General features: G+C 45.9%; 1 protein-coding gene across 1 annotated transcript in view; it reads left to right on the top strand.

The window, feature by feature from the left end:
* Positions 1–2426: 2426 nt before the first annotated feature.
* The window catches only part of LOC147662587 (tryptase-like), a gene marked incomplete at its 5' end in the record, with an annotated part of 402238 nt that continues 377333 nt past the window's right edge, over positions 2427–27331 (top strand). The window contains one exon of the mRNA XM_086951062.1: positions 2427–2670. Coding sequence (XP_086807188.1) covers positions 2427–2670 — 244 coding nt within the window. The remainder of the gene's footprint in view (positions 2671–27331) is intronic.

Raw genomic sequence — 27331 nt, 5'->3', positions numbered from 1 at the left:
GAGTCGCATTCTCTCACCAAATGTGGAAACTGAAAAGATCTGTAGAACCCAAAATCATGACTCCGTCACAACCACCAGAGTAAAATCAAGAGAGTTTATTTAATGTGCACGGGATCCGCAGATAGGTGCTGAGGGCTTGAATAGCAGAAGTAAAACACAAGCATTTATAGACACAGACCACAACATTTCATTATAATTTGTCTGCATAACAGGTCATGTCTAGGCCCTCATGTCCCAGGAGGTGGTGAATAAAACATTTTGTGCTCGGAATCTTACAGTACATCGTTCCGCCGGAATACGTTGGAAATAACCCTATGTGCACGTAACAAGTACCCTGTATCTAAAGCCAGGCAGTTAACTATTATATTTAGGCCCAAATGCAATCACAATGGTCTACATTACCTGATGTGGCTGAATACACTTTTGAGGCCTACATGGCCTCTTGCTAATGCAAGCAGGCAGAAATGTAATGTAATGAAATGTACTTTTTGTGCAAGCCTTGCAATGTGTCGCATTACAGGCAGCTTACTAAAAGGAAAGTTCTAACTCTTATTTAAGACTGTCACATGATATCAAGCAATTATTATATTTGTATATAATTCCTGTCATCATTGAATCATCACAATGTCAATTTATATAAAATGAATGCCACCATTGTTATCTAAAGTTAGCTTCCACACTGGTATGCTGACTTCCTTGTTGGCCCTTCAAATATGCTAATGTAGAATGTGCACGGAGCCCTAGATCGGCCGATGGTAACAAATGGTCCAGACCATGTTTGTGACCGGAAGGGCTGCACTAAGAGTGCTCTTGTAACCTACACGGGATGCGATAACTGCTTATGTTCTGGGTTTAACACATAAAACAGTGGTGGCACCGTACTGTGTTTGGTTTCTTATTCATCTTGATGAGACATGTTTTTCTCTGCCAAAGGAGAATTTGGTCTACTGACCCCACTCATATGAGGTTCTGCTTTAGTGTGACACCTTCCCCAGATCCTTGCACTGCATTCTGTGTGTGTCTTCAGAGCGTGCATATTGGACATGATAGCGTTAGGGTGTTCTTTCCCCCATCCTTTTAACTGCCATCCTACATTTTCTGAACTGTTTTGCTGGTATTAAAACTCTTTGCACTTTACCACTGCTAACCAATGCTAACATGCTTGTGCACCCTCCTCTAAACATGGTAATATTGGCGTATTTTAATTTACTTATAAGTTCCTAGTAAAGAGGCACCCCCTGTACTCAGGGCATATAAACTAAATGCTACTAGGTGGCCTGGGGCACTAATTGTGCCACCCACTTTAGTAGCCATTTAACAATATCTCAGGCCTGCCCCTGCAGAGCCAGTGTATGCAGTTTACACTGCCATGTCCAAATGGCAAAATAACCCTTTTGCCAGGCCCAGTCCTTCCCTTTTTATACATAAAACTCACCACTGAGGTAGGCAGGGTGCAATGTATTTAAAAGGCAGGAGATGTACTTTTAAGTTTTACATGCCTTGTTAGTGAGAAACTCTCAACAGCGTTTTTCACTATTGCGAGGCCTATCTATCCCATTGGATTACAATTGGATTACCGTATTGCCTTTTATGAGTGTAATTTCGATACGACCCCCAAGATTAGTGTCTCTAGAATCACAATTTAAAATCACAACTTATGGTGAAGTCGGATTTTAAATTGCAATTCTAAAAATGCCCTCTTATAGAATGATGTCATTTTCCACATATAGCCATTTGCTGCCTGCTGCCTGGCTCTGTTCAGTCTGGGTTAGGCTGAGGTAAGGCTTTGTGCATTCTCTCTAAATAGCCACACACATAGGAAGCTTAGGTGTGCCTTGTTGAACCATCCAGGGAGATGAGAGGGAGGAGATGTACACGGTCTCACCCTTACACATGACTTGGCTGTGCCCTGCCCACACACACAGGGCTTCATTCCTCCCTATAGTGAGATTGTAGCCAGGGCACGAAGGGTGGGTCTTTGTGATCTTCAAAGACCCTTCTTTGAAGTCTCACCCACAGCGTTTACAATGCTGTCATTACTACGCTGTACCATTACAACATGGTCGTTACAACAACCGCATTGTTAGTACACAATGCATTTACATCGCAAGTCATTACAACGGCTTCCACTAGGGGACGCTGAGGTATTGGAAATGATTTCCAACACCTTCCCTACTGTTGCGCAAACTGGAGTAGGAATAGTAATTAATACTATTCCTAAATCCAGCGCGCCCCCTAGTGCAAGTTGTTGTATTGACTTGCGATGTAAATGCATCATGTACTAACTAACAACGTGGTCGTTGTTATGACCGCCATGTAAAAGCACGCAATGTAATACATCGTGTTGCAATGTACCATATTCCATATTCACATAGACGGTATGTACTGCTCAACCCACCTGCTTAACCCATCTATTGTATCCATAGGGGGATCATGGATCACCGCTGGTCTGTAATGAGAACGGAACTTGGTTTCTGGCGGGTCTCAGCAGCAAATTCATAGAAGACTGTGACATTCCCAACGCCCCACCGCTTTTTACTGCAGCATCCGCCTATGCCAGCTGGATCCAAGGGAAGATATCACGAGCTTCTTTTGCCAACCAAACAATCGCAGTTTCAAGCAGAAGTGATGATGGAAACTGTACCAGCAGTACTGTATCCCCGCCGGCAGGTAAGCGTGGAGGAATACATGTTGCTGATACTCAGAGAGGCAGTGTGTTATCATAGACTCAACTTGTACTTAAAGTTTCACTCAAGATTCAAGAGTTACAGAGAGGGCAAATAGGACACAATCAATAATCCTTTTATAGTTCATAACATGATGATATCTTACTCCCCTTTCCAGTTACATGGCATGACAGAGGTATTCATCGATCCATGTACTCAGTCCCTCATCCTGCATGGCCAAAATCAGTCATGCTTGCACTCATGCACCCACTCATCCACACTGTGATTCATTCTTCCATTCACAAACTCTCCCACAATACGACACGCATAAACTCACCACACAATGAAGAGGCAATTTCAGTAATCACCCTGACTTATTGGCTTTGGCAACAAAGAGCTGTAGAAGTCATTCCTACGCAGAGCCTGTTTCCTCCACTTGTGAGGTTCGGCAGTGTGCTTTCTCTAATTCGACTTTTTAAAGATTTATTTAATTAACCCCTTAAATGTTGGGCCTTCCACCCTCCTGTGCTGAGCCCTTTGTTGGCTATTTTGAAAAGTTCATGCTTAGGGCCCCAAAACTTTTTTCCCACATAAATTATCCATGCCTTAATGCGTTCTTTTTCCCAACATTCTGGGGATTCTAAAGATACCCACAGTTTGTGGATTCCCCTCAAGGGGACCAAGAGCAAAGGCAAAATATAGCAAAATGTTGAGTTTGAGAGGAAAATAGTAAAAAAGTACTCTGGATAAAAGTGTCTGCTTTTTTCCACAAAATGGCATCAATGAACAGTTTGCCATGCTAAAGTCACTATCTTCCCAGCGTTCAGGAACATGCAGAGCTGAATAAAAAAAATAATTTTGTACCACATTATGACATTTTTCAAGGAGGTTGCCATTTTTCCTGTTTTTTGTGCTCTCAATCTACTTCCGGTTGTGGTGGAATCCAATGTGAAACCCATGTGGGATTCAGTATAGCCTTAGAATTCTCCAAAGTAAATAAAATTCCAAATTCAGCAAGGGATCATATGTGTAGATCCCTCAAAGTTTTCCCAAGGAAAATGACCATTCAATTCAATTCAATTCAACTTTATTCGGTTTCCATAATTTGGAAGAAGACCATAAAAGTACATGTTAAAAATACAGTATTTACACGGTTTAAAAAAATGTATAATAATTTAGCGGTTTCTTTAACAGTTAAAATACAAAAAATCTGGTGTAATTACAATTTCATCGATTAATTCTGTTACAAATACATCATAATAATCATAATTCCAGTTAAAAGGAGCTAAATATCTGTGTATAATTATCTTTGTTCTGGTATTTATCAAAGATTGGGGCGATGCTTTACGCAGAATTTGAGAAAGGAGGCTATGGTTTTAGCATATAATTCGTTTTCCAAGTACTGAAGCACCAGAAAAGCTGGGCGACAACCTCGTATGCCTAGTACTTTTAAAAGAGGGACTATCCATCGCCTACGCGGTGTAATATAGAATTTACAAAAAAGCAGTACGTGGATAGAAGATTGTGCAGAGAAGGTATCACACGGGCAAGCGGGTAAGGTCAAGGACCAGTCATTCTGGAGAGGGAAGGAGATCAGTCGCTGAAACATGTTGAACCTAAAACGAGTCAACAGGAATTTTCATACTGATTTAAGTTGCACAGTAAGTATAGTTAGATACTAAAATTAGTCTGAGCTAATATAAGGTTTTGCACAGAGGGTTTCCCTATTTCATTTGCTAATCGCAGCTGGCCCAAGTGTGTTAAGCAGGCATTTTTTAGCTCTTTTCTTCAGATCTCAACTATAGTTTTAGGCTCAGTGTAAAATCTCGGAAGGCCTAGATCAGTAAAAAAATGCCTTAACATATTCCAGCCATTTAATCTTCTCCATATTGTCAAGTGACATACAATCCTGAACAAGTAATCTTGTCAGCTCACACTGGTCCGTGGACCAGATCCGGTGCCATAACATGATTAGTTGGATTTTTACTATGTCCGATATATAGTCCAACCCCAGCTCAAGATGACATCCATATGTTGTAGTGCTCTTGGGGACTGCAAGTAAGTACCTTAAAAAGGAATTTTCAACTTTCTGTAGCTGGTCAACATTTGCATATCCCCAAACCCCTGTGCCATAAGTTCCAACGCTTACACATTTTGCCTTATAGATCTTTAGCATTTCTAGTGGAGATCTCTTTCCCAATTTCTGTGCAAACGCCACTAATGACGTCGTGGCCCTCAGAAATGATAGTTTCCTTGAATTAAGGGCTTCTGACCATTTGGACGTATTGTCGATTAGAATCCCTAAATAGGGATATGTTGTTGTGCGTTCTAATACAACATTATTGACAAATATGTCTTTGGCTTTCTTTTGTCTCAAACCGGCACGCATCACAAAAGTCTTTTTTTTGGGGAAAACTTTTTATTCAGTTTGGAACAATCATCGGAAAGACAATTCGCAGGTATGAATTTTCAAGTTACATTAATTAGCAAGCCTACGACACATAGAGTTTCGACATCTCCTGCCCCTCCCACCTTGATCAAAATGCAATCCAGATAACACATCATCCACCCCACCCTAGCAGTCATCTCCAGACTCATCCCTTGAGCTATTATCATCAGATTCGGGAACGGGGTCACAAATATCCCCCCTGTAAGTATTCCAGTCAGTCCATATTTTAGTCCACTTTCGGGGGCACTTCCGACTCATATAGACAGCTCGTTCAGTAATCATGGTAGCGTCCATATCCTTGCACCAAGCCTCCAACGAGGGCAGATCAGTGGCTCCCCACTTCTGCGCCACATTCCGCTTGGCAACCATAAAGCCTAGTGTCGCCCAAGTTTGCCCATGCCGCGATAAGTCGTTAGGTTCCCAAACATTTAGGAGGCTACTTCGTGGTTGAGGCAATAAGGAAACATTCAGGTTCTGGGACATCGTTCGTAGGACCGTGCGCCAATAATCAGTTAGTAATGGGCAATCCCAGATCGTATGGACAAAGGATCCCTCATTTCCACATCCTCTTAGGCAATACGGATGCTGTGCCCTGCCTATTTTGTGAAGTGTACTTCTAGTGAGGTATGCGCGATGTAAGATTTTAAGCTGGATGAGCCTTAGTCTGGCCGGAATTCCCACCTCTCTGGGTGAGGCCAGCGCCGCCTGCCATTCTGTCTCATCCATGGTGCCAATGTCCGCCGCCCACTTATCCTTCAAGGCTGGCGTGGGGTCTGGCTGGTTATTGATCAACTTGCGGTATGTGAATGAAGTAGCGCGTTTAGGCATATAATCTGTGAGTAACCTATCTTCTAAGGGAGAAGCTTCGGGTATGTCTACGTTTTGTGGTAGGACTGTCAGGAGTGCGTGTCTAATTTGTATCTAGCGGAATGTTTCTGTGGGTGCAAGCTCGTATTGTCTTCGTAGCGGGATGACCGTCCCCTTGTCCCACAGGTCACCCACTGAGGAAATGTCTATGCTGTCCCAGTGCTCAAAACCTCTGCTGTTCCTAAGTGACCCTAGCTGTTTCGTGTCCCAAAAAGGAGTGAGTTTTGTGATGGTCTCCCTCCACCCCAAGTGTGCCTGCGCTGCGTACCACAGCATGACTGTGTGCTCCGTTGGGCCCTCCAGTTTCATCGCCCGTCTTTTGTTATATAGGGCCGCCAGCATACTGTCTGTTCCTAGCTGCGCCCTATCTGCCTTGTATGCAGGGTCGGTTTGAGGGGCGTGTATCCACTGGTTTATGACTTTGAGGTGCGTCGCCCAATATTAAAGGCGTACGTTAGGAAGTGCTATGCCACCGTCGTACCAGCTGCGGTGCAATTCAGCCTGTGCAATGCGCGCCGGCCTATTGCCCCAACGTAGCGTGGACACCAGTGTCGTTATCTGTTGAAAATATCGCAAAGGTACCGGAAATGGCGTGATTTCAAGTGCATATAAAAAACGGGGCAGGGCCATCATTTTGAACAAAGCTGCCTTCCCTAGCAGCGTTAGGGGTAGTGATTCCCAGAGCGTCACGTCTCTGCGCAGGCGCTCCAAGGGGGGTGCCAGATTCTTGGAGAAGAAGGCTGCAGGGTCTTTCGTTATATGTATGCCCAGGTATTTCAACGATTCCTGGGATATTTCCAACGGGCAGTGAGGGGGAAGCCGAGGTATCGGTCCCTTAAGTAAATACAGCACTGACTTAGCCCAGTTAATGGTATAGCCCGAAACTGCCCGAAGGCGTCACAGATCTCGAACAGGACCGGCAGACCGCCCATCGGGTCCGTGAGGTACACCAGAATGTCGTCTGCGTAGAGGGATACACGGTCTTCCCAACCCTCTGCCCATGTAATACCGCGTAAAATAGGGGTCTTTCTAAGTCGCGCTGCCAAGGGTTCCAACACTAACGCGAAAAGAAGCGGCGATAGAGGGCAACCCTGTTGAGTCCCCCTTTTTAATGGTATAGCGTGAGAGTCGACCATTCACCGCTACGCACGCCTCTGGGTCCGCGTAAAGGAGCCAGATCCAAGCACAAAATTTTGGGCCGAAACCTAGGCGTGGAAGAACTGCGAAGAGGTAAGTCCATCCACAAATGTCTTTTTTATATTTACTTTGAGATTCAGACTTGTCATAAACACACAGTATTTATCTAAGACCCGCTGAAGCTGTAAAGGGGTTCTAGCAAAAATTACCGCGTCGTCGGCATATAATAACGCTGGAATTTGCAGACGACCTATTAAGGGCAGGTCTTTGCTCCCTTCCAACATTGCCACCTCAAGGCCATTACTATAGAGGGTGAATAGGAAGGGGGCCAGAACACATCCATGTCTGACCCCCCTCTCTACCCGGAAGGGCTCTGTTAACTCTCCTTTGGTGCCATACCTGACTCTTGCTCTGGCCCCTGCATACAGTTCTCGCAAAAAGTTCACTAATGAAGGATCTACTCCCAATTGTAGAATAATTGACCACAGTTTTGAGTGACTAACACAGTCAAAAGCTGCGGTCAAATCAACGTATTTCATATGTGAGAAACCCCCTTTAGCTTGAACGTACTTTCCTGTGAGCAGTGTCAGATTCAAAGCCTGGTCAACTGTACCTAGTCCCTCTAGGAACCCATATTGCAAATCCGAGATTACTTTTCGGTCAGTTGTCCATTCCTGGAGTCGTTCAAGGAGGATGCGACCAGCCACCTTTCCAAGCGATTATTAACAACGGGGTTGACCCTGTGTCCCTCAGAACCTGGGTAAGTGGTAGTTCAACATGAATTGGTTCTGTCGGGACAGAACCAATTCATGTTGAACTACCTTTCCAAGCGAGTCCAGGAGTGAGATGGGTCGATAACACGATGGACTGTTTCGATCTCCTTTTTTAAATATGGGCACTAGTATTGAGGTTGACCAAGATTCAATTAAACCCACTTCTTTGGCAGCTTTAAGCACATTAGTGAGGATCGGGGACCATAGGTCTATCTTGTATTTGAAAAGATCCACTGGGACCCCTTCGGGTCCCGGTGCTTTCCCCAATTTCGAGGCTTTTATTGCGTTTACTACCTCGTTGTGTGTAAAATCTAAGCATATCGGGTATTCTACTTGCCTCAAAAACTGAAGATATTCTGTTCCCTGATCCACTTCCTGGGAAAATATTTGCAAAAAATGATTCACCTATGTTTTGGCATCTATAGCGACGTCTAATGTCTGTGTTTCAGATATTTCGAGAAGGAATGGGGATCTAACTATACGCCAAAAAGTTGAGCTGTCCTTTATGGTGCAACTTTTATGAAGTTGACTCCATAAGTCATCTCTTAACTCCCTTGTCCGGGTTTTTAAGGCTAAAGCATATACCTTCCTAAGTCTATTAATCTCTTCCTTATCCCGATTTTTCTCACTTAGGGCGTTTTTTAACAGTGAATACGTTTTTGTACATTTGGAATTAAACCAGCCCTTTTGTGTCTTTCTAATTTTTGTTTGGTTTCGGGTTAGCTCTTTCTCTATACTTTGAACGATAACACTATAGCTCAACAGTATTTGTTCCGAAGTGGCCAAGGGGTCAAGGCAGTTTTCAATAGAAGACTGGGTTTGCCTAACTATTTTGGTCGTTGTGATTTCCTGATCAATTTTTCCCCATTTTAGTGTAAATCCATTACGTCTATCTAACTTTAAGGCCTGCTGATCTAGCAAGTTCAAATATTTAAGTTCCTCCATATGGGTAGGCACCGATAGAGCTAGACTGATAGGGAAATGATCACTCATTACATTATTAACTGTGTCAAATGCATGGATAGTTGATGCCATGCTTGTTGAGACTAGGATAAAATCTATTAAACTTTTGAATCCTCTCTCATTGATTGTTGGAGAGAATGTGGCTGGTGGACTCATTAACTCGTTTGCAAATCCCAACTCTATTGCAAACATGATCTCAATCATTCGGTTACCCTCAGTTGTATGAGTAAAATGCGTTAAGCTATTCTCTTCGTCATCCTGAATACCACAGTTATTGCTACTGCCCTTTTTACACAGATGTAAATTGAAATCACCACCCCAGATTAAAAAAAAGGAATTGTTTATATATGTTGTTCGTAGATCCTGTAATAAAAAGGAAACCTCATTTAACACGTCAATTAACTCGGTTGAGTTCAAGTTATTATAAAAATTTATTAAAAAAGTAAATAGATCGCTTGTTTACTTGTGACATCATAATCTGGTAGTTTTTTTCCATCTTCAATGGGGCTATTTCCTCACAGACCAATGTATTTGATATGTATATAATTAAGCCACCCTTACATCTTCCCGTGCTCGATCTTATAGTCTCTGAGAAATATGTCTTATAACCCACCAAGTGAATTGGGGAACTGAGCCAAGTTTCTTGAAGGCAGATTATGTTATGCTGCCTTACTTGGTCAAACCATTTCTTATTAGAATGTTTCGAGGAAAGACCCGCTATATTCCAAAAAATAAGGCAGAGTTGTAAGACAGATGTTTTAGTCTGCGAGCCCGTGGTCTGAACAGGTGGGTCCACATTTGTTTGGCACTTTATATAGTCTATTGTCGGAGCGTTGTTGTTTAGTTTTAATAGAGCGCCCGAAACGGGTAGACTACAGGTTTTGGGCTTTAAAGATCGATCCAAATTCCCTATGATTAACGATACATGTTCATCGGGTACCGCAATGTTATTTCCTATTAATGCTTTTCCCTTTGTAGTGTCTTCTAGATCCAGTCAATCATTATTATTCAACCCTGAGAGAGCATTAAATCTGTTATGGGTGGCAATGGGGTAAGAAGGCCATTGAGCCATAGGGATTGTTCTCCAGTTTGTAGATTGATAGGTGTTACTTATTGGTGGATAGAAGAATCCCAATGGTAGTATGTTTATCCCCGTGGGGTCAACCATTAGGTTTGCTCCTTTCCGTAGAATTTCCTTTACCAACATTGGTGAACTAAACGTCAGTACCACACAATCACCTGACAGAACCTTCTCCCACGCTCCCACCCACTGCACTCGTCTGGCCATCTTGAATTCCTCAAATAGTTGTCTATGTAGGCCAATCCTATTACTTAGCCAATGTAAAGATTTGTTTTTAAGAGCTAACCATGGTTTGTTATTACAGGTTTGAGTATTAGGTACATTTCCCAGGACAATACCATATGGGGTGGCCCCTGGTGGAAGATCTAGGTGTCTATCCGCGATTGATGGAACAGGGTGGGGAGGGATCAAAGGATGCACTTCTTTAGGGTACTGCTGAGCAGTAGGAAATTGTGTCTGCGTTTTACCAATGTATGTAGTATTTGGGGTATTGCGTGTAGTTTGTAGTTTATAAGAAGAATACACTCTATTAGCCGGTACCTTTTTGGATGCTGGGTCAAACTGAGCAATAGATTCAATGGAGGGTACTGACATATTCGATGACCTGAAATTTGTTGTTAGGGAATTAAGATTAGGCGATAAGCTAGGTGGAAATATATCAGGAGTAGTCTTTGGCGGTGACACTAAGTTGGAATTTTGAGATTTATTAATTATTAACTTTTCTATGTTCTCCATTCTTGCGGCTAACTGGTCTAGCCTAACCCTAACATATAGGCCCAGTCTTTCGACTAATAATGTCAACTTATGTATATTTAGCTCGGAATCAGTTTGTAGTATCAAATTACTATTTGGTCTTTCCTTTTGTTTCAATTGGTTTTTACTTTTGTCTATTCGTTTCTTCCCCTGTGGAGTGTAATTAGATTTCTTTTTTGTTGTGGTTGTAGAATGTACTACAACTGTTGAGATATCTTTCACAGGAGCTTGGACATCATTTGATCATGGTTTTCTTTGCTTTTTCTGAAGAGGTTGTGTGGGTGAATCATTTCTAATAAGTAGGAGCTCATCGGAGTCATGCTGGATACATCAATTAGATGGGTTGATGTTATTTTCCACTTGGTTTATTGGGATGTCTTCTGAAAGACTAGACGACTCCTGAGTTAACCTAGAAGATGTCCCTTCAAGTGATTCCTCCACCGACAGTATCTGTTTATCAATGGCTCTTACCGCGCCAGTTAAATAACTTAACAAGGTTTGCTGTGTGTCGTTACTTGGGCTTAGGTCACCAGGACTCAGCATTTTCCTATTCCCCATTGTTCTACCAATAGATTCAAACACTAAATGCAATGGAAAAAATATTGATAATTACAGTACAAAAAAATATTTAAAAGAGATTTATATTTCCAGCACAGCCAATGACATTAATTTGTTTACTTGGCTCGGAGAATGAAAATTCAAGAGACCTAGCCCGACCCGGCCCTCTCCGGTCTCGGACGGGCACAGACAGGCCCGCCCTTGGCCCGGGCTTAGCCCAGCACACACCCGTGCGCGTCCCGCGGGGTGATAGTGACAGTCCAGTTTTAAGGGCTACAAGTGGAAAGGGAGAGCTGTATCAGGCTCACAGTGCACCCAAGGCTCCTGGGTCCGGTAGTCCTGACAATCAGAGACAACACCCGCTCACAGTCCCTGCGCTGCATCTCCCGCTTCGCGGGAGGCGCAAGGTGGATTTGAGGCCGGTGCAGGCGAGAAAGGGAGGGCTGTATCAGGCTCACAGTGCCCCCAAGGCTCCTGGGTCCGGTAGTCCTGGCAATCAGAGACAACATCCGCTCACAGTCCCGGCGCTACATCTCCCGTGAAGCAGGAGGCGCAAGGTGGATTTGAAACCGGTGCGGGCGGGAAAGGGAGGGCTGTATCAGGCTCACAGTGCCCCCAAGGCTCCTGGGTCCGGTAGTCCGGTAGTCCTGGCAATCAGAGACAACACCCGCTCACAGTCCCGGTGCTGCGTCTCCCGCGAAGCGGGAGGCGCGAGGTGGATTTGAAGCTGATGCGGGTGGGAAAGGGAGGGCTGTATCAGGCTCACAGTGCCCCCAAGGCTCCTGGGTCCGGTAGTCCAGTAGTCCTGGCAATCAGAGACAACACCCACTCACAGTCCCGGCGCTGCGTCTCCCCTATTCAAATATTGAAAATGAGTATGAAAAAATGGTCATTCGCTTTTGTCATGATGGCCGATTTACCAAGGCAATATAACATTATGGGGCATATGTATAACAACCGGCAAAAAACATCATCAGTGTTAGGTAGCAGTAACATTTTCATTGCCGCGCACTGCCACAAACTATCTGCCACATTAGCGACGTATGTACAAGTGGACACTACGTGGCGATAGTTTCTCATGTCGGGAAACAACCTTTACAACGCAACTTTTACAACCCACTACCATTACAATGAAACTTTTACAACGCAACATCCATTACAACGCAACGTTTTGTTATGCCTCTCACGGCACCTGACACAGGGCACTTGAAGACCTTTCGGCCGAATGGGCGTTGTGCACATTGAATTCTGTACGGTCTGGCTGGCCTCACCTCCCCCTTCCCACCCCTTTGTGTGCCACCAGCGGGGCTGCTGCAGGTTCAGTATACAGGCACACAGGATTCTTGAGTTGCCAGGAACTGGACTGAAGTTGAGGCCTGACAGTCAGCCCCATTTGGAGTGTTTTCTAAAAACATTTAAGAATTGAAGTGGCTTTGTTGTTTTTCTTTCACAATCTAGTATCCCCACAATCCCCCCCCCCCTTATCAGTCCAGTTGCACTGTCCTAAAGATAGGCGAGCCAACAAGTTACGAAGGAGAGTCAAGGTAAGGGTCTGGCTTTGCCCTTAACGGTATGCACGAGTCTAGCTTTGAAAATATTTGGCAAGTAAATCACGCAACAAATATGTACAACTATGCAATAAGGAATGGATATTCTGTTCATTCAGCTAGAGCCTTAACCCCAAAGGACAGCTCCGTCTTATACACTTTAAGGTTCTGTACCGGGTGACTCACTTAAACTGCTTGATTGGGGGCTGAGGTCGGATTCCATGTGCACCAGCTGGTAGTGAATGGCTATGCCCACCCATAGCTGATTACTAGATTAAGATATTCATGGCTCTATCTGAAATGATTGGCCTAGCAGTGACACCATCCCCCAAACTGGCCCTCATGCAATGCACAATAAATATATAATGGACTGCACAAAGGTATGCGTCTTTTGTGCAGATGGTGGCAACGAGGAGGGTTGCCTGGAACTATCAATCAATCAATCATTGCATTTCTAAGGCGTGCTACATACCCGTGGGGGTCTCAAGGCGCTGGGGGGGAGCGCTACTGATCGAAGAGCCAGGTCTTGAGAAGTCTTCTGAAGGCCAGCAGGTCCTGAGTCTGTCGTAAGCTGGTAGGGAGAGCGTTCCAGGTCTTGGCGGCGAGGTAGAAGGATCTGCCGCCGGCGGTGGGTTTTCAGATACGAGGAAATGTGGCGAGGTTGGCTGAGCGGAGGCTTCGGGTGGGGAAGTGGAAGTTGAGATGGTTGTTTAGGTATGTAGGTCCGGAGTTGTGCAGTGCTTTGTGTGCGTAGATGAGGAGTTTGAAGGTGATCCTCTTGTTGAAGGGGAGCCAGTGTAGGCCTCTCAGGTGGGGTGTGATGTGGCTGCATCGGGGGACGTCGAGGATCAGGCGTGCCGAGGCGTTCTGGATTCGTTGTAGTCGTCTCAGGAGCTTGGTAGTTGTTCCTGAGTAGAGGGCATTCCTGTAGTCGAGTCTGCTGGTGACGAAGGCCTGGGTGACGGTTTTTCTCGTGACTGGAGGGATCCACTTGAAGATCCTGCGGAGCATTCGGAGGGTGTTGAAGCAGGATGCAGAGACGGCATTGACTTGCCTGGTCATGGAGAGGGTGGAGTCGAGGATGACCCCCAGGTTGCGTGCGTGATCTGTGGGTTCCGGGCTGTGCCACCAAGAGTCGTCCCAGGCTGATGGGGTGGGTCCGAGAATGAGGACCTCCGTCTTGTCTGAATTCAGCTTCAGTCTGCTGTCCTTCATCCAGTCGGCTACGGCCTTCATTTCTCTGTGGAGGTTGGCTTTGGAGGTGTGGGGGTCTTCGGTGAGGGATAGGATCAGCTGGGTGTCGTCGGAGTAGGAGATGATGTTGAGGTTATGTTGATGTGCAACGTGGGTGAGCGGTGCCATGTAGATATTGAACAGCGTCGGGCTGAGAGAGGATCCCTGTGGGATTCCGCAGATGATCTTGGTGGTTTTTGAGCCAAAGGGTGGGAGGCGGACGCTCTGGGTTCTGCCAGGGAGGAAGGATGTGGTCCAGGCCAGGGCCTTCTCTTGAATTCCGGCGTCATAGAGGCATGCTGATAGGGTGTGATGGCAGACTGTGTCAAAGGCTGCTGATAGTTCCAGGAGGATAAGGGCGTCTGTTTCTCCTTTGTCCATTAGGATCCTGATGTCGTCAGTGGTGGCGATGAGGACGGTCTCGGTGCTGTGGTTGCTGCGAAAGCCGGATTCGGAAGGGTCCAGGGCGTTGTTGTCCTCGAGGTAGCGGGTTAGCTGTTTGTTGACAATCTTCTCTGTCACTTTCGCAGGGAACGGGAGCAGGGAGATGGGCCGGAAGTTCCTGAGGTCCTTGGGGTCCGCCTTGGGTTTCTTCAGAAGGGCATTGATCTCGGCGTGCTTCCAGCTTTCCGGGAAGGTTGCTGTCTCGAAGGAGCTGTTGATAGTTTTTAGGCTTTGTTGAAGATGTGGTGAGGGCAGGGATCGGATGGGGTTCCTGAGTGGATGGAGTTCATGGTTTTGATGGTGTCTTCATCGCTGACGTTGGACCAGGCGGTCAGGCGGCTCGTGCGGGTAGTGGTCCCAGGGGTGGTGGACTTGGTGGTCCGTGCGGGGGTCTCGGAGTTGAAGCTGTCGTGGATGACGGTGATCTTGTGGTGAAAGAAGGTGGCCAGGAAGTCGCACAGGTCTTGTGATGGTGGTATGTCGTTGGTGTTGGAGCTGGGGTTGGAGAGTTCTTTCACGATGCTGAAGAGCTCCTTGGAGTTGTGTGCGTTGATGTCAAGGCGGTCCTTGAAGGCGGTCCTCTTGGCGGTCCTGATGAGTTGGTGGTGTTTGTGGGTGGCGCTCATGTGGGCTGTGTGGCTGTCTGGGGTTCGGTCGTGGAGCCATTTCTTCTCCAGCTTCCGACAGGTGCGCTTGGAGATCCGGAGGTCTTCGGTGAACCAGGTGGCTTTTTTGTTGGTGTGGTTGGTTGCGGAGGTCTTGAGAGGGGCAAGGGTGTTGGCACAGTCGTTGATCCACTGTTTGAGGTTGGTCGCGGCGGTGTCGGGGTCGGTGGGGTCGGCGGGTGATCTCAGGGCGAGGGTGGTAGTCAGTTGTCCTTGGTGACCTTGCCCCAGCAGCGGCGTGGCAGCTGTTGGGTGCGGTGGTGTGTGGTGGGTTTCCTGAAGGTGAAGTGGGCACATCTGTGGTCAGTCCAGTGGGGTTCGGTGGTGTGGTTGAAGGAGATGTGGGGGCTTGTGGAGAAGATGGGGTCCAGCATGTGTCCGGCGGCGTGGGTGGGTGTCGTCACGAGCTCTTTGAGTCCGAGGTTGGCGAGGTTGTCTATCAGGCCGGTGGAGGTGGTGCCGTTGTTGTTCTCGAGGTGAAAGTTCAGGTCCCCAAGGAGGATGTAGTCCGTGGAGGCGAGGGCGTGGGTGTTGACGAGGTCAGTGATGGTGTCGCTGAACTGTGGTCTTGGGCCGGGTGGTCTGTAGACGAGTGTTCCTCCGAGGGTCGTGTTGGGGTCGGTGTGGATCTGGAAGTGCATGTGCTCAGCAGTGGTGAGAGTGTTGTCTGTGTTGGTCGAGACTCTGAGGGTGTCCTTGTGGATGATGGCGATTCCCCCTCCAACTCCGTTGGTGCGGTCTCTGCGGGAGATCTTGTAGCCCTGTGGGATGGCTATGGCGATGTCTGGTGCTGAGGTGGCGTTCAGCCAGGTCTCCGTCAGGAAGGCCACGTCAGGGGCGGTGGAGTCTAGGAGGTCCCAGAGTTCGATGGCGTGCTTGCGAGCGGAGTGGGTGTTGAGGAGGATGCAGCGGAGGTGGTTGGGTTCTCTGGTTGGTGGTCTGGTGGGGTGGATACTGGTGAATCTGCAGTTCTGGCAGGCGAAGGGCCCTTGGGTGCGCTTCGGGGTGGCCCGGTAGCAGGGGTGGTCTCGTCCGGTGTTGAGTGCGTGGAGGGTGTTGGAGTCGTAGTGCAGTCTGGCGTTGCGGGGGACGCGGGGCCCAGGGGTTCTGGCCCTGGGCATGGTCCTGGTGCGGATGGACGCAGACAGGCTTGCTTTTGGCGCGGCCACTGCGCATCCTCCATATGAGGGGGAGAGGGAGGGAGGAGCAGCTGGGAGGTGGGAGCCGGGCGGCCAATGGGGGGCCGGGCTCAGGGACGCAGCGGCAGGAAAACGGCAGGGGGACACGGAAGGCGGGGGAGAAGAGAGGGGGCATAGGGACAAAAACGGGCACAGGGGGCTGCGTGAGGGGAGCGACCTGCCTGGTGACAGGATCAAAGGTCGCTCGGGAAGGGGAAGGGGAAGAAACAACATCCCGGCTAGTATTTCAGCACCAGACGTACATTAATGTGCTAATATGTCTGTCAGGGTACTGTGGCATTGGTCTGCTTAGTTGGGACTTTCTCAGACTGCTATTGTCTCTACTGAATTTTCTTCTCCACTATAGTGCAATGCATTGTCCTGAAATATGTTTAATTTTTTTTTAAGTTATATGTTGGAATCACTAAATAAACCATAAAGTGTCTCCAACATTCAAAAACAGTGTATTTCTTTGATGTGCAAAAGTGTTTCACCTAAGTGCATTGTATTTATAAAAAGTGATGAACTAAGAAACATTCATGCCACCCACCTCTTGATGGTAATGCCACAAATAAACTATGAGGCAAGTCAATTGTCACCTGTACCCTATATTCCTTGATTTATATTATTTTGAACAGAGCTTATTTTAAACTCAGACACTTGAAGATGCTCTCATATGTGATAATGAAGCTAAAGGAGGTGCAGCAAAGTAAATTATACTCTTGGATCACACAATTTGTTGTAGCAGGGAAGTCAAGGTTAGCATCCTAACCCCCGTTCTTTTGCTGACCAACCACCTCAGTTTGCACCCAGCCATATGCAAATCCGTCCTGACCCTGCTCCTTATGGGAACAGGCCAGTCCAAACTAACAAGACAGGTCCTGGACAGGTCCTCCCTGAACTGTTACACAAGCAACCGAGGACCTGTTTCCCCTAGTTATGGACACAGTGGTTTGGAGCAGATCGACTAACTACTTGCCCGATGCCCTGCAGCAGCAAGTGCCGAAGGAAGCCGTCCCCCCAGCTGACGCACTGAGAGACGCTGTCCTTTCTCTTGCCAAGAAATCCAGCTCCAATGTTTCCAGGCTACCCATGCAGGTTGCTGGGAAATCGAGTTCTGAGAGAGAGATACAAGACCTCCTTCATTCTAAACCAAGGTACGGAGCTGATTAGACCCTTAGAGAACTCTTGGATAGATCCTTGGCAGAGAAATACTAAACTTAAGCTACTCCTCACTTACTTCTTCCCTTGTACTAGACTTAGGTTAGGTACACCGGGGTAGGCGTATTTTAGAAGCACCTGTTGAGTACTTTTAGTCATTATTTTATTACTGTATGTATTTTATACGTTTTAGGCAACTTATGGCTTAGAAACCATATCATGCTTTTACAGTACAACTTTATAATACTTTTCGTATTATATGCCCTGTACTTTATAACCAGTATTACCATTGTAGCAGTACATTTCTTATGCTTGAGAAAGAAGACTGCTCAATAAATACCTTTTATTGAAAATGCCTGTCTCTCTATTTTCTCAGCACCTCTGGTGAAACGAAGCATGCACGATTGACTGAGTAAAATAGTTATCTATTGTTTCCGCGACTCTAGAGATTGATTTCTTATTCTCGGGAAACAAAGTTGTCATGTTTATGCTGTTGTCAGAAACGAATCCCTTCTTGTTTATTCGAGAAAGTTTCTAGTGACCTCTGAGCTAGATGGCACTCACAATTAAGTTTAATATATATGATAGAGACCTAGTCGACCTCAGTCCTACGTCTAAACTATAGTATATGTTATTCCAATGGGCAGAGCCTATTGGGAATATAGGAACTACACTACATGGCGCCCAACGTTTGGTAAGGCGATAATTTAACGCTAGATACTAGAGTAACTCAGTCGTGCTTTTCACACAGACCCCTTTTTCCCGTAAAATACTCCAATAGACGTCTGGAGTGGGTAAAAGGTTAATATCTGCCACAACTGAGTAGGAGGAAAATCCTATGTATTAGTTTTTGGTTTGTTCAACGTTGCAGGATACAGTGTTCCAAAATATTGTGCACCTAATCTTTGTTTCCTTGAAACTTTGCTCTGCAAAAACTTCCAGTCAACAAATTGTCGGAGAGTGATGAAGAAAGGGGGAGAGCTGCAGCAGCAGCTCAATCAGTATTAGATGAAACAAATCTCCAACAAAATGACTCGGATGCAATAATCATCCCGGCAAATATAAGGAAAACCATAACTATAAAACTTATAGAAAATGGAGTATCATCGAGAGGTGGTAAAGTAATCTTTGTTATAGAGGCACATGAATATCGGCAGGCAGAGGTATTCTATTCATGGATTCTGTTTCCTACAGCAAATCCGGTAACACACGAGTTCCACTACTACAAAATAGAGGAACCTCCAGCGGAATACGTACCTTTCGAGGACGTTGAAATTCCATTAACTTACCAAGAACATCAGCTCTGGTTTAACGGTGCCCTAAAACATCAAAAGCACAATACCAGGCTCAGTCCACTAGGTAGACCAGGAGCAACATGGCCGGTACTAGCCAGCTACACACCACATCCTGACATTGACGGAATGACAGGTCCAGAACTGTTAGCTCAGCTGAAACATTTAATTAAAATACACAGACAATTGGTTCAATATGTCATGAGGACTTAAAACAGTCCAACCAGCTGTAAGGATTCCACAGAACACCCCTCACAAGGGGAACACAAACAAAATCACACCACAGACTATACAATCAGTCATTTGTAGATTGCCCTGCAAAAAGGGAACACATTTTGTTCTGGTTAGCTCAGAAAATTACTCAAATAGAGGCAGTATTCCCTGATAGTACACCTCATGAGAAACACAGAATTCTGACAATCTGTTTACCAATGGAGAAAGCACCACATGTGGAGGACTGTGACACTTGGGGTACAGTCTTTGCTTCAATCTACACAAAAACACATGGTGTACCGTCCATGGCAATAATAGCAGACGTTCTGAGACAGATTCAAAATGAATACGGTCCAGAACCGGCCTTAAATCTGGGTATGAAATTACTAAAAGATTTCAAATAGGTCTCGGCTATACCATTAGCCAACATTAAAGGTGAAGCAGCATCAGTGGCAATCCTCCAAAAGTTAAAAGAAACAGATATAACAGACCAACCATATGAGCTTGCTAGAATTATTGAAAAATCTTATGAAGAACTAGGTAGAGATAGTTTGGGTGGGAAAACAGTAAAACCCGAATTAACAGAAAATCCTGAAAAAGTGTTTATTAAAAATAATCTCACTACTCCTAAAAGGAAGTGGGAAAATACTAAACAGACACTTCCTAAAGAGAAAAGTTCTCAATCCAGAGGAAGATCCCCCCAATGGGGAGGTAGGTCTTCCCAACGGGAGCCCTCTGAAAAAAGGTATAACCTTAGAAATAGGTATACTTTAAGAAAACCTGATAGATATCAAGATACTGATACATGTTCCTCTCGTACCTTTCAGACTTCCTGGCAGAAATCCGAGAGGAGAGGACGATCAGAACAGAAAGAGGAACGCGTGAAGTCCAAAGAAGAACAGCACGTTCCAAAAAATAAGAAAACTCAATTCATTAAAAAGAAGGTAGCAAGCATAAAGATCAGACATGCCGAGCATCTTGAGGACACAACTCAAGAATGGGGAGTGGGCTCAGACAATGCTAGACAGCGCAGCAGAAGTCACCATAGGTCGCAAGATCCTGATGGATAATTTGGAGACAGTGGACTTGAAAGAATTGTAGTTTCAAGTTGAAACTACTTACACCAGGGTTAGTGTACCCCACAAATTATATGAAATAACACTCCGGATGGAGGGGGATATAACTAGAAAAATAAGAGCACTCTTTTGGGAGAAGCTCTCTAAGGGCTATGACATTCTTCTAGCTGAACAAGACTGGGCACCTGAATTTGTCAGGGAGTGCCCACATGGCGAAGAGATAATTATGCCAGCCTTCACAAATCACATTCCAATTCATAAAAAATACACATATGCCAGAAAATGGGCAGTAGCTCAGGCTCCAGCATTATATAAAAATCATGTTGGATGGGATGAGCACTCTCCTCACCATAAAATACAGTTAAAAAAATCAACCTACTGCGCAAAGGCAGTATCCAGTTAAGAAAGAAGCTAAAAAACAAGTCAGGGAGATTTTAAATCAACTTGAATACCAAGGGGTGATTGAAACAGGCACCTCGTCAATGAACAATCCTTTGTTTCCTGTCTCCAAACCAGACAATTAGGTTACAGACATTTAAACTCCTGTTGCAAAACATTTGCAGTACAAAATGCACACAGTGCAGTATTGATGAATAACATTGTGCGAAAAAAATATAAAACCACATTAGATATTTCAAATGGGTTTTTCTGTCAAACTATTGCACCTGAAAGCAGGCATTTGACTGCTTTCTCAATTATGGGGTCACAGCGACAATTTTGCCTTCTCCCCCAGGGATTCAAGAATAGTCCAGGGTTATTTTCAGCCAGAGTAACAGAGTTACTACAAACGTACGATGATGAGGCATTATCTTATGTCGATGACATCTATCTTACAGACAATGATTTGGACTTGCACTTGAAAAGAGTGAACACCATAATACTTGGGTTCGCATCTGAAGGGTATAAATTCAATTTTAAGAAATCACGAATTGCCCACCTCAACGTCCTATTTCTAGGCTACGAGTTATCAAGTGAAGGCAAAAGCCTGGCAGCTAACTTTCTAGAGAAATGTGCGCTGCTCCAACCTCCAAAGAAGCTGAAAAACTTACAGTCAATCCCGGGTTTCCTGAATTTCTGAAGAACTTATGTTCTGAATTACGCAGAAAGGGTTAAACCTCTCTACGAACTAATCAAACCTGATTTCAAACCAACAAATTGGAATACAACACACACAGTAGTTTTGCGTTCAGTGCAAACAGACATGTTAGCAAAAACACAGTTAGAAACACGCCACAATGTGCGCAACATTGTGATCCGAATCATCCCAGGAAGATGCGGATTCGCATACCTAACCTTTAATGAAGGTGAAAAGGTACCAATAGCATACAAATCATATTTGTACACAAAAGCTAAAATAAAATTCACTTCTACAGAAAAAATTCTGACAGCGGTTCAAACTGCAGTAGCAAAAGAGAGAGCTCTCGCACAGGGAAAACGAATAATGATCGTTACAAATGTACCTGCCTTAGAAGCAGTGACGAAAGCAAGCATTCCAAATGCAAAAGCTTTACATCCGAGATGGATACAATGGGTTAACTCTCTTGCTGCAACAGACGTTGAATACGTCTTTGACCCCTATTTGAAGACACAAGAATTTTTACAATGCGAACACGAATGTCCTCTGCCAACTGAGATTCTACCTCTAGAATATTACGGATGTATAATATATACAGACGGATCAGCACAGCCCACAATTGGGGGTAAACAAGCATATAGTGCTGCGTGCGCAATTGTTAAAGGTCGCTGGCGCGAAGGTAAATTTAGACCTATGGTCACAAAAACTCAATCATTCGGAGACTGCACAGCTCAGCGAGCTAAACTACAGGCTTTCAAGATGGCGCTTGAAAATACAGATCGCGAATTCCCCACACTAATAGTGTGCGATTCGTATTTCTGCGTTGAATCTTACAACAAACACTTGCAGAGCTGGGTTAAAAACGGGTAAAAAAATTAAAAAGGTGGCACAATCAAGCATAAAATGCTTTGGGAACAAATAGTTCTTTTATAGAAAGAACTACAAAAGACTGACGTGATTCACACACTGAGTCATCAGCGTGATGGCGGTCACGTTGCAGGGAATTCATTGGCTGATGAAGTCGCGAAGGCAGCTGTGCAAACGGCTTCCGTAGCAGCAATCACTCAGTCAAAAACAAAGATAGACAGCGAAATAATGCAAGCTGTCACTGCTGCAGTCAAAGACAGTGGTAAGACACTCCCAAAAGGCTTTCCAGTAAAGTATTCATATATAACTGATGCGAATAATGTTCCTTTTGCTCAAATCCCTGGAGTGGGGGATAGGGTAATTCCAAACATAGAATATAGGTTAGGACTAACCTTAGCAGCACATGAAGAACTGGCCTCTGCACACGCAGGAGTTTCCGCCACAGTATCATTATTAAAACAGAGATATTGGTGGCCACACATGAAGAAACAAACTAGGAACAATGTTCTAGAATGTGAAATCTGCCCGAAAATGAAAGGTTCTATAGTAAAACGCCCTGCACAGACGCCCCTTCTGATTTCAGATAAACCTCTAGCGTGCCTTTACCTGGACTACTGTGGTCCCTTAACAAGGGACGGCAACTATAAATATATCATGGTCGCAGTGGATTCCTGCACAAGATTTATTTGGTTGGCACATATGCAATCGGCGCGCTACATTCTGACCAGGATATATTTACAACAAGGGGTGGTGAGGGACAGAGTCTCTGAATTAAGCAGAAAGCTCTCACCCAGTCAAGAGATCAGGGCTAGATCCAACACCGTTTTTTAGCTCACTGCACCATCCCAGTTTCAGAACCTGGCTGTATGCAAATTAGTCTGTTCCTGTCCCAGTGCATGATGGCAACAGGGCAAACCAAACTACAAAAGCCAATTCTTACACTGGGAAGGAAACAAGCTCCCGGGGACCGGTTTCTGGCATTTCAGCCGTCTTCGGCCCGGTTTGCTTGAATCCTGATGGTGCAATGAGCAAGGGTCTCACATCTGAGAATACCCTTCCACGCTTAGGGTGGACAAAAATATTTACAACAAGGGGTGGTGAGGGACAGAGTCTCTGAATTAAGCAGAAAGCTCTCACCCAGTCAAGAGATCAGGGCTAGATCCAACACCGTTTTTTAGCTCACTGCACCATCCCAGTTTCAGAACCTGGCTGTATGCAAATTAGTCTGTTCCTGTCCCAGTGCATGATGGGAACAGGGCAAACCAAACTACAAAAGCCAATTCTTACACTGGGAAGGAAACAAGCTCCCGGGGACCGGTTTCTGGCATTTCAGCCGTCTTCGGCCCGGTTTGCTTGAATCCTGATGGTGCAATGAGCAAGGGTCTCACATCTGAGAATACCCTTCCACGCTTAGGGTGGACAAAAATATTTACAACAAGGGGTGGTGAGGGACAGAGTCTCTGAATTAAGCAGAAAGCTCTCACCCAGTCAAGAGATCAGGGCTAGATCCAACACCGTTTTTTAGCTCACTGCACCATCCCAGTTTCAGAACCTGGCTGTATGCAAATTAGTCTGTTCCTGTCCCAGTGCATGATGGGAACAGGGCAAACCAAACTACAAAAGCCAATTCTTACACTGGGAAGGAAACAAGCTCCCGGGGACCGGTTTCTGGCATTTCAGCCGTCTTCGGCCCGGTTTGCTTGAATCCTGATGGTGCAATGAGCAAGGGTCTCACATCTGAGAATACCCTTCCACGCTTTGGGTGGACAAAAATATTTACAACAAGGGGTGGTGAGGGACAGAGTCTCTGAATTAAGCAGAAAGCTCTCACCCAGTCAAGAGATCAGGGCTAAATCCAACACCGTTTTTTAGCTCACTGCACCATCCCAGTTTCAGAACCTGGCTGTATGCAAATTAGTCTGTTCCTGTCCCAGTGCATGATGGGAACAGGGCAAACCAAACTACAAAAGCCAATTCTTACACTGGGAAGGAAACAAGCTCCCGGGGACCGGTTTCTGGCATTTCAGCCGTCTTCGGCCCGGTTTGCTTGAATCCTGATGGTGCAATGAGCAAGGGTCTCACATCTGAGAATACCCTTCCACGCTTAGGGTGGACAAAAATATTTACAACAAGGGGTGGTGAGGGACAGAGTCTCTGAATTAAGCAGAAAGCTCTCACCCAGTCAAGAGATCAGGGCTAGATCCAACACCGTTTTTTAGCTCACTGCACCATCCCAGTTTCAGAACCTGGCTGTATGCAAATTAGTCTGTTCCTGTCCCAGTGCATGATGGGAACAGGGCAAACCAAACTACAAAAGCCAATTCTTACACTGGGAAGGAAACAAGCTCCCGGGGACCGGTTTCTGGCATTTCAGCCGGCTTCGGCCCGGTTTGCTTGAATCCTGATGGTGCAATGAGCAAGGGTCTCACATCTGAGAATACCCTTCCACGCTTAGGGTAGACAAAAATATTTACAACAAGGGGTGGTGAGGGACAGAGTCTCTGAATTAAGCAGAAAGCTCTCACCCAGTCAAGAGATCAGGGCTAGATCCAAAACCGTTTTTTAGCTCACTGCACCATCCCAGTTTCAGAACCTGGCTGTATGCAAATTAGTCTGTTCCTGTCCCAGTGCATGATGGGAACAGGGCAAACCAAACTACAAAAGCCAATTCTTACACTGGGAAGGAAACAAGCTCCCGGGGACCGGTTTCTGGCATTTCAGCCGTCTTCGGCCCGGTTTGCTTGAATCCTGATGGTGCAATGAGCAAGGGTCTCACATCTGAGAATACCCTTCCACGCTTAGGGTGGACAAAAATATTTACAACAAGGGGTGGTGAGGGACAGAGTCTCTGAATTAAGCAGAAAGCTCTCACCCAGTCAAGAGATCAGGGCTAGATCCAACACCGTTTTTTAGCTCACTGCACCATCCCAGTTTCAGAACCTGGCTGTATGCAAATTAGTCTGTTCCTGTCCCAGTGCATGATGGGAACAGGGCAAACCAAACTACAAAAGCCAATTCTTACACTGGGAAGGAAACAAGCTCCCGGGGACCGGTTTCTGGCATTCCAGCCGTCTTCCGCCCGGTTTGCTTGAATCCTGATGGTGCAATGAGCAAGGGTCTCACATCTGAGAATACCCTTCCACGCTTAGGGTGGACAAAAATATTTACAACAAGGGGTGGTGAGGGACAGAGTCTCTGAATTAAGCAGAAAGCTCTCACCCAGTCAAGAGATCAGGGCTAGATCCAACACTGTTTTTTAGCTCACTGCACCATCCCAGTTTCAGAACCTGGCTGTATGCAAAGTAGTCTGTTCCTGTCCCAGTGCATGATGGGAACAGGGCAAACCAAACTACAAAAGCCAATTCTTACACTGGGAAGGAAACAAGCTCCCGGGGACCGGTTTCTGGCATTTCAGCCCTCTTCGGCCCGGTTTGCTTGAATCCTGATGGTGCAATGAGCAAGGGTCTCACATCTGAGAATACCCTTCCACGCTTAGGGTGGACAAAAATATTTACAACAAGGGGTGGTGAGGGACAGAGTCTCTGAATTAAGCAGAAAGCTCTCACCCAGTCAAGAGATCAGGGCTAGATCCAACACCGTTTTTTAGCTCACTGCACCATCCCAGTTTCAGAACCTGGCTGTATGCAAATTAGTCTGTTCCTGTCCCAGTGCATGATGGGAACAGGGCAAACCAAACTACAAAAGCCAATTCTTACACTGGGAAGGAAACAAGCTCCCGGGGACCGGTTTCTGGCATTTCAGCCGTCTTCGGCCCGGTTTGATTGAATCATGATGGTGCAATGAGCAAGGGTCTCACATCTGAGAATACCCTTCCACGCTTAGGGTGGACAAAAATATTTACAACAAGGGGTGGTGAGGGACAGAGTCTCTGAATTAAGCAGAAAGCTCTCACCCAGTCAAGAGATCAGGGCTAGATGCAACACCGTTTTTTAGCTCACTGCACCATCCCAGTTTCAGAACCTGGCTGTATGCAAATTAGTCTGTTCCTGTCCCAGTGCATGATGGGAACAGGGCAAACCAAACTACAAAAGCCAATTCTTACACTGGGAAGGAAACAAGCTCCCGGGGACCGGTTTCTGGCATTTCAGCCGCCTTCGGCCCGGTTTGCTTGAATCCTGATGGTGCAATGAGCAAGGGTCTCACATCTGAGAATACCCTTCCACGCTTAGGGTGGACAAAAATATTTACAACAAGGGGTGGTGAGGGACAGAGTCTCTGAATTAAGCAGAAAGCTCTCACCCAGTCAAGAGATCAGGGCTAGATCCAACACCGTTTTTTAGCTCACTGCACCATCCCAGTTTCAGAACCTGGCTGTATGCAAATTAGTCTGTTCCTGTCCCAGTGCATGATGGGAACAGGGCAAACCAAACTACAAAAGCCAATTCTTACACTGGGAAGGAAACAAGCTCCCGGGGACCGGTTTCTGGCATTTCAGCCGTCTTCGGCCCGGTTTGCTTGAATCCTGATGGTGCAATGAGCAAGGGTCTCACATCTGAGAATACCCTTCCACGCTTAGGGTGGACAAAAATATTTACAACAAGGGGTGGTGAGGGACAGAGTCTCTGAATTAAGCAGAAAGCTCTCACCCAGTCAAGAGATCAGGGCTAGATCCAACACCGTTTTTTAGCTCACTGCACCATCCCAGTTTCAGAACCTGGCTGTATGCAAATTAGTCTGTTCCTGTCCCAGTGCATGATGGGAACAGGGCAAACCAAACTACAAAAGCCAATTCTTACACTGGGAAGGAAACAAGCTCCCGGGGACCGGTTTCTGGCATTTCAGCCGTCTTCGGCCCGGTTTGCTTGAATCCTGATGGTGCAATGAGCAAGGGTCTCACATCTGAGAATACCCTTCCACGCTTAGGGTGGACAAAAATATTTACAACAAGGGGTGGTGAGGGACAGAGTCTCTGAATTAAGCAGAAAGCTCTCACCCAGTCAAGAGATCAGGGCTAGATCCAACACCGTTTTTTAGCTCACTGCACCATCCCAGTTTCAGAACCTGGCTGTATGCAAATTAGTCTGTTCCTGTCCCAGTGCATGATGGGAACAGGGCAAAACAAACTACAAAAGCCAATTCTTACACTGGGAAGGAAACAAGCTCCCGGGGACCGGTTTCTGGCATTTCAGCCGTCTTCGGCCCGGTTTGCTTGAATCCTGATGGTGCAATGAGCAAGGGTCTCACATCTGAGAATACCCTTCCACGCTTAGGGTGGACAAAAATATTTACAACAAGGGGTGGTGAGGAACAGAGTCTCTGAATTAAGCAGAAAGCTCTCACCCAGTCAAGAGATCAGGGCTAGATCCAACACC

The sequence above is a fragment of the Lissotriton vulgaris genome, unplaced genomic scaffold (assembly GCF_964263255.1).
Source record: "Lissotriton vulgaris unplaced genomic scaffold, aLisVul1.2 SCAFFOLD_2040, whole genome shotgun sequence".
NCBI classification, from domain to species: Eukaryota; Metazoa; Chordata; class Amphibia; order Caudata; family Salamandridae; genus Lissotriton; species Lissotriton vulgaris.
Note: the sequence above shows the minus strand (reverse complement) of the source record. Positions and strands in the feature narration are given on the sequence as shown.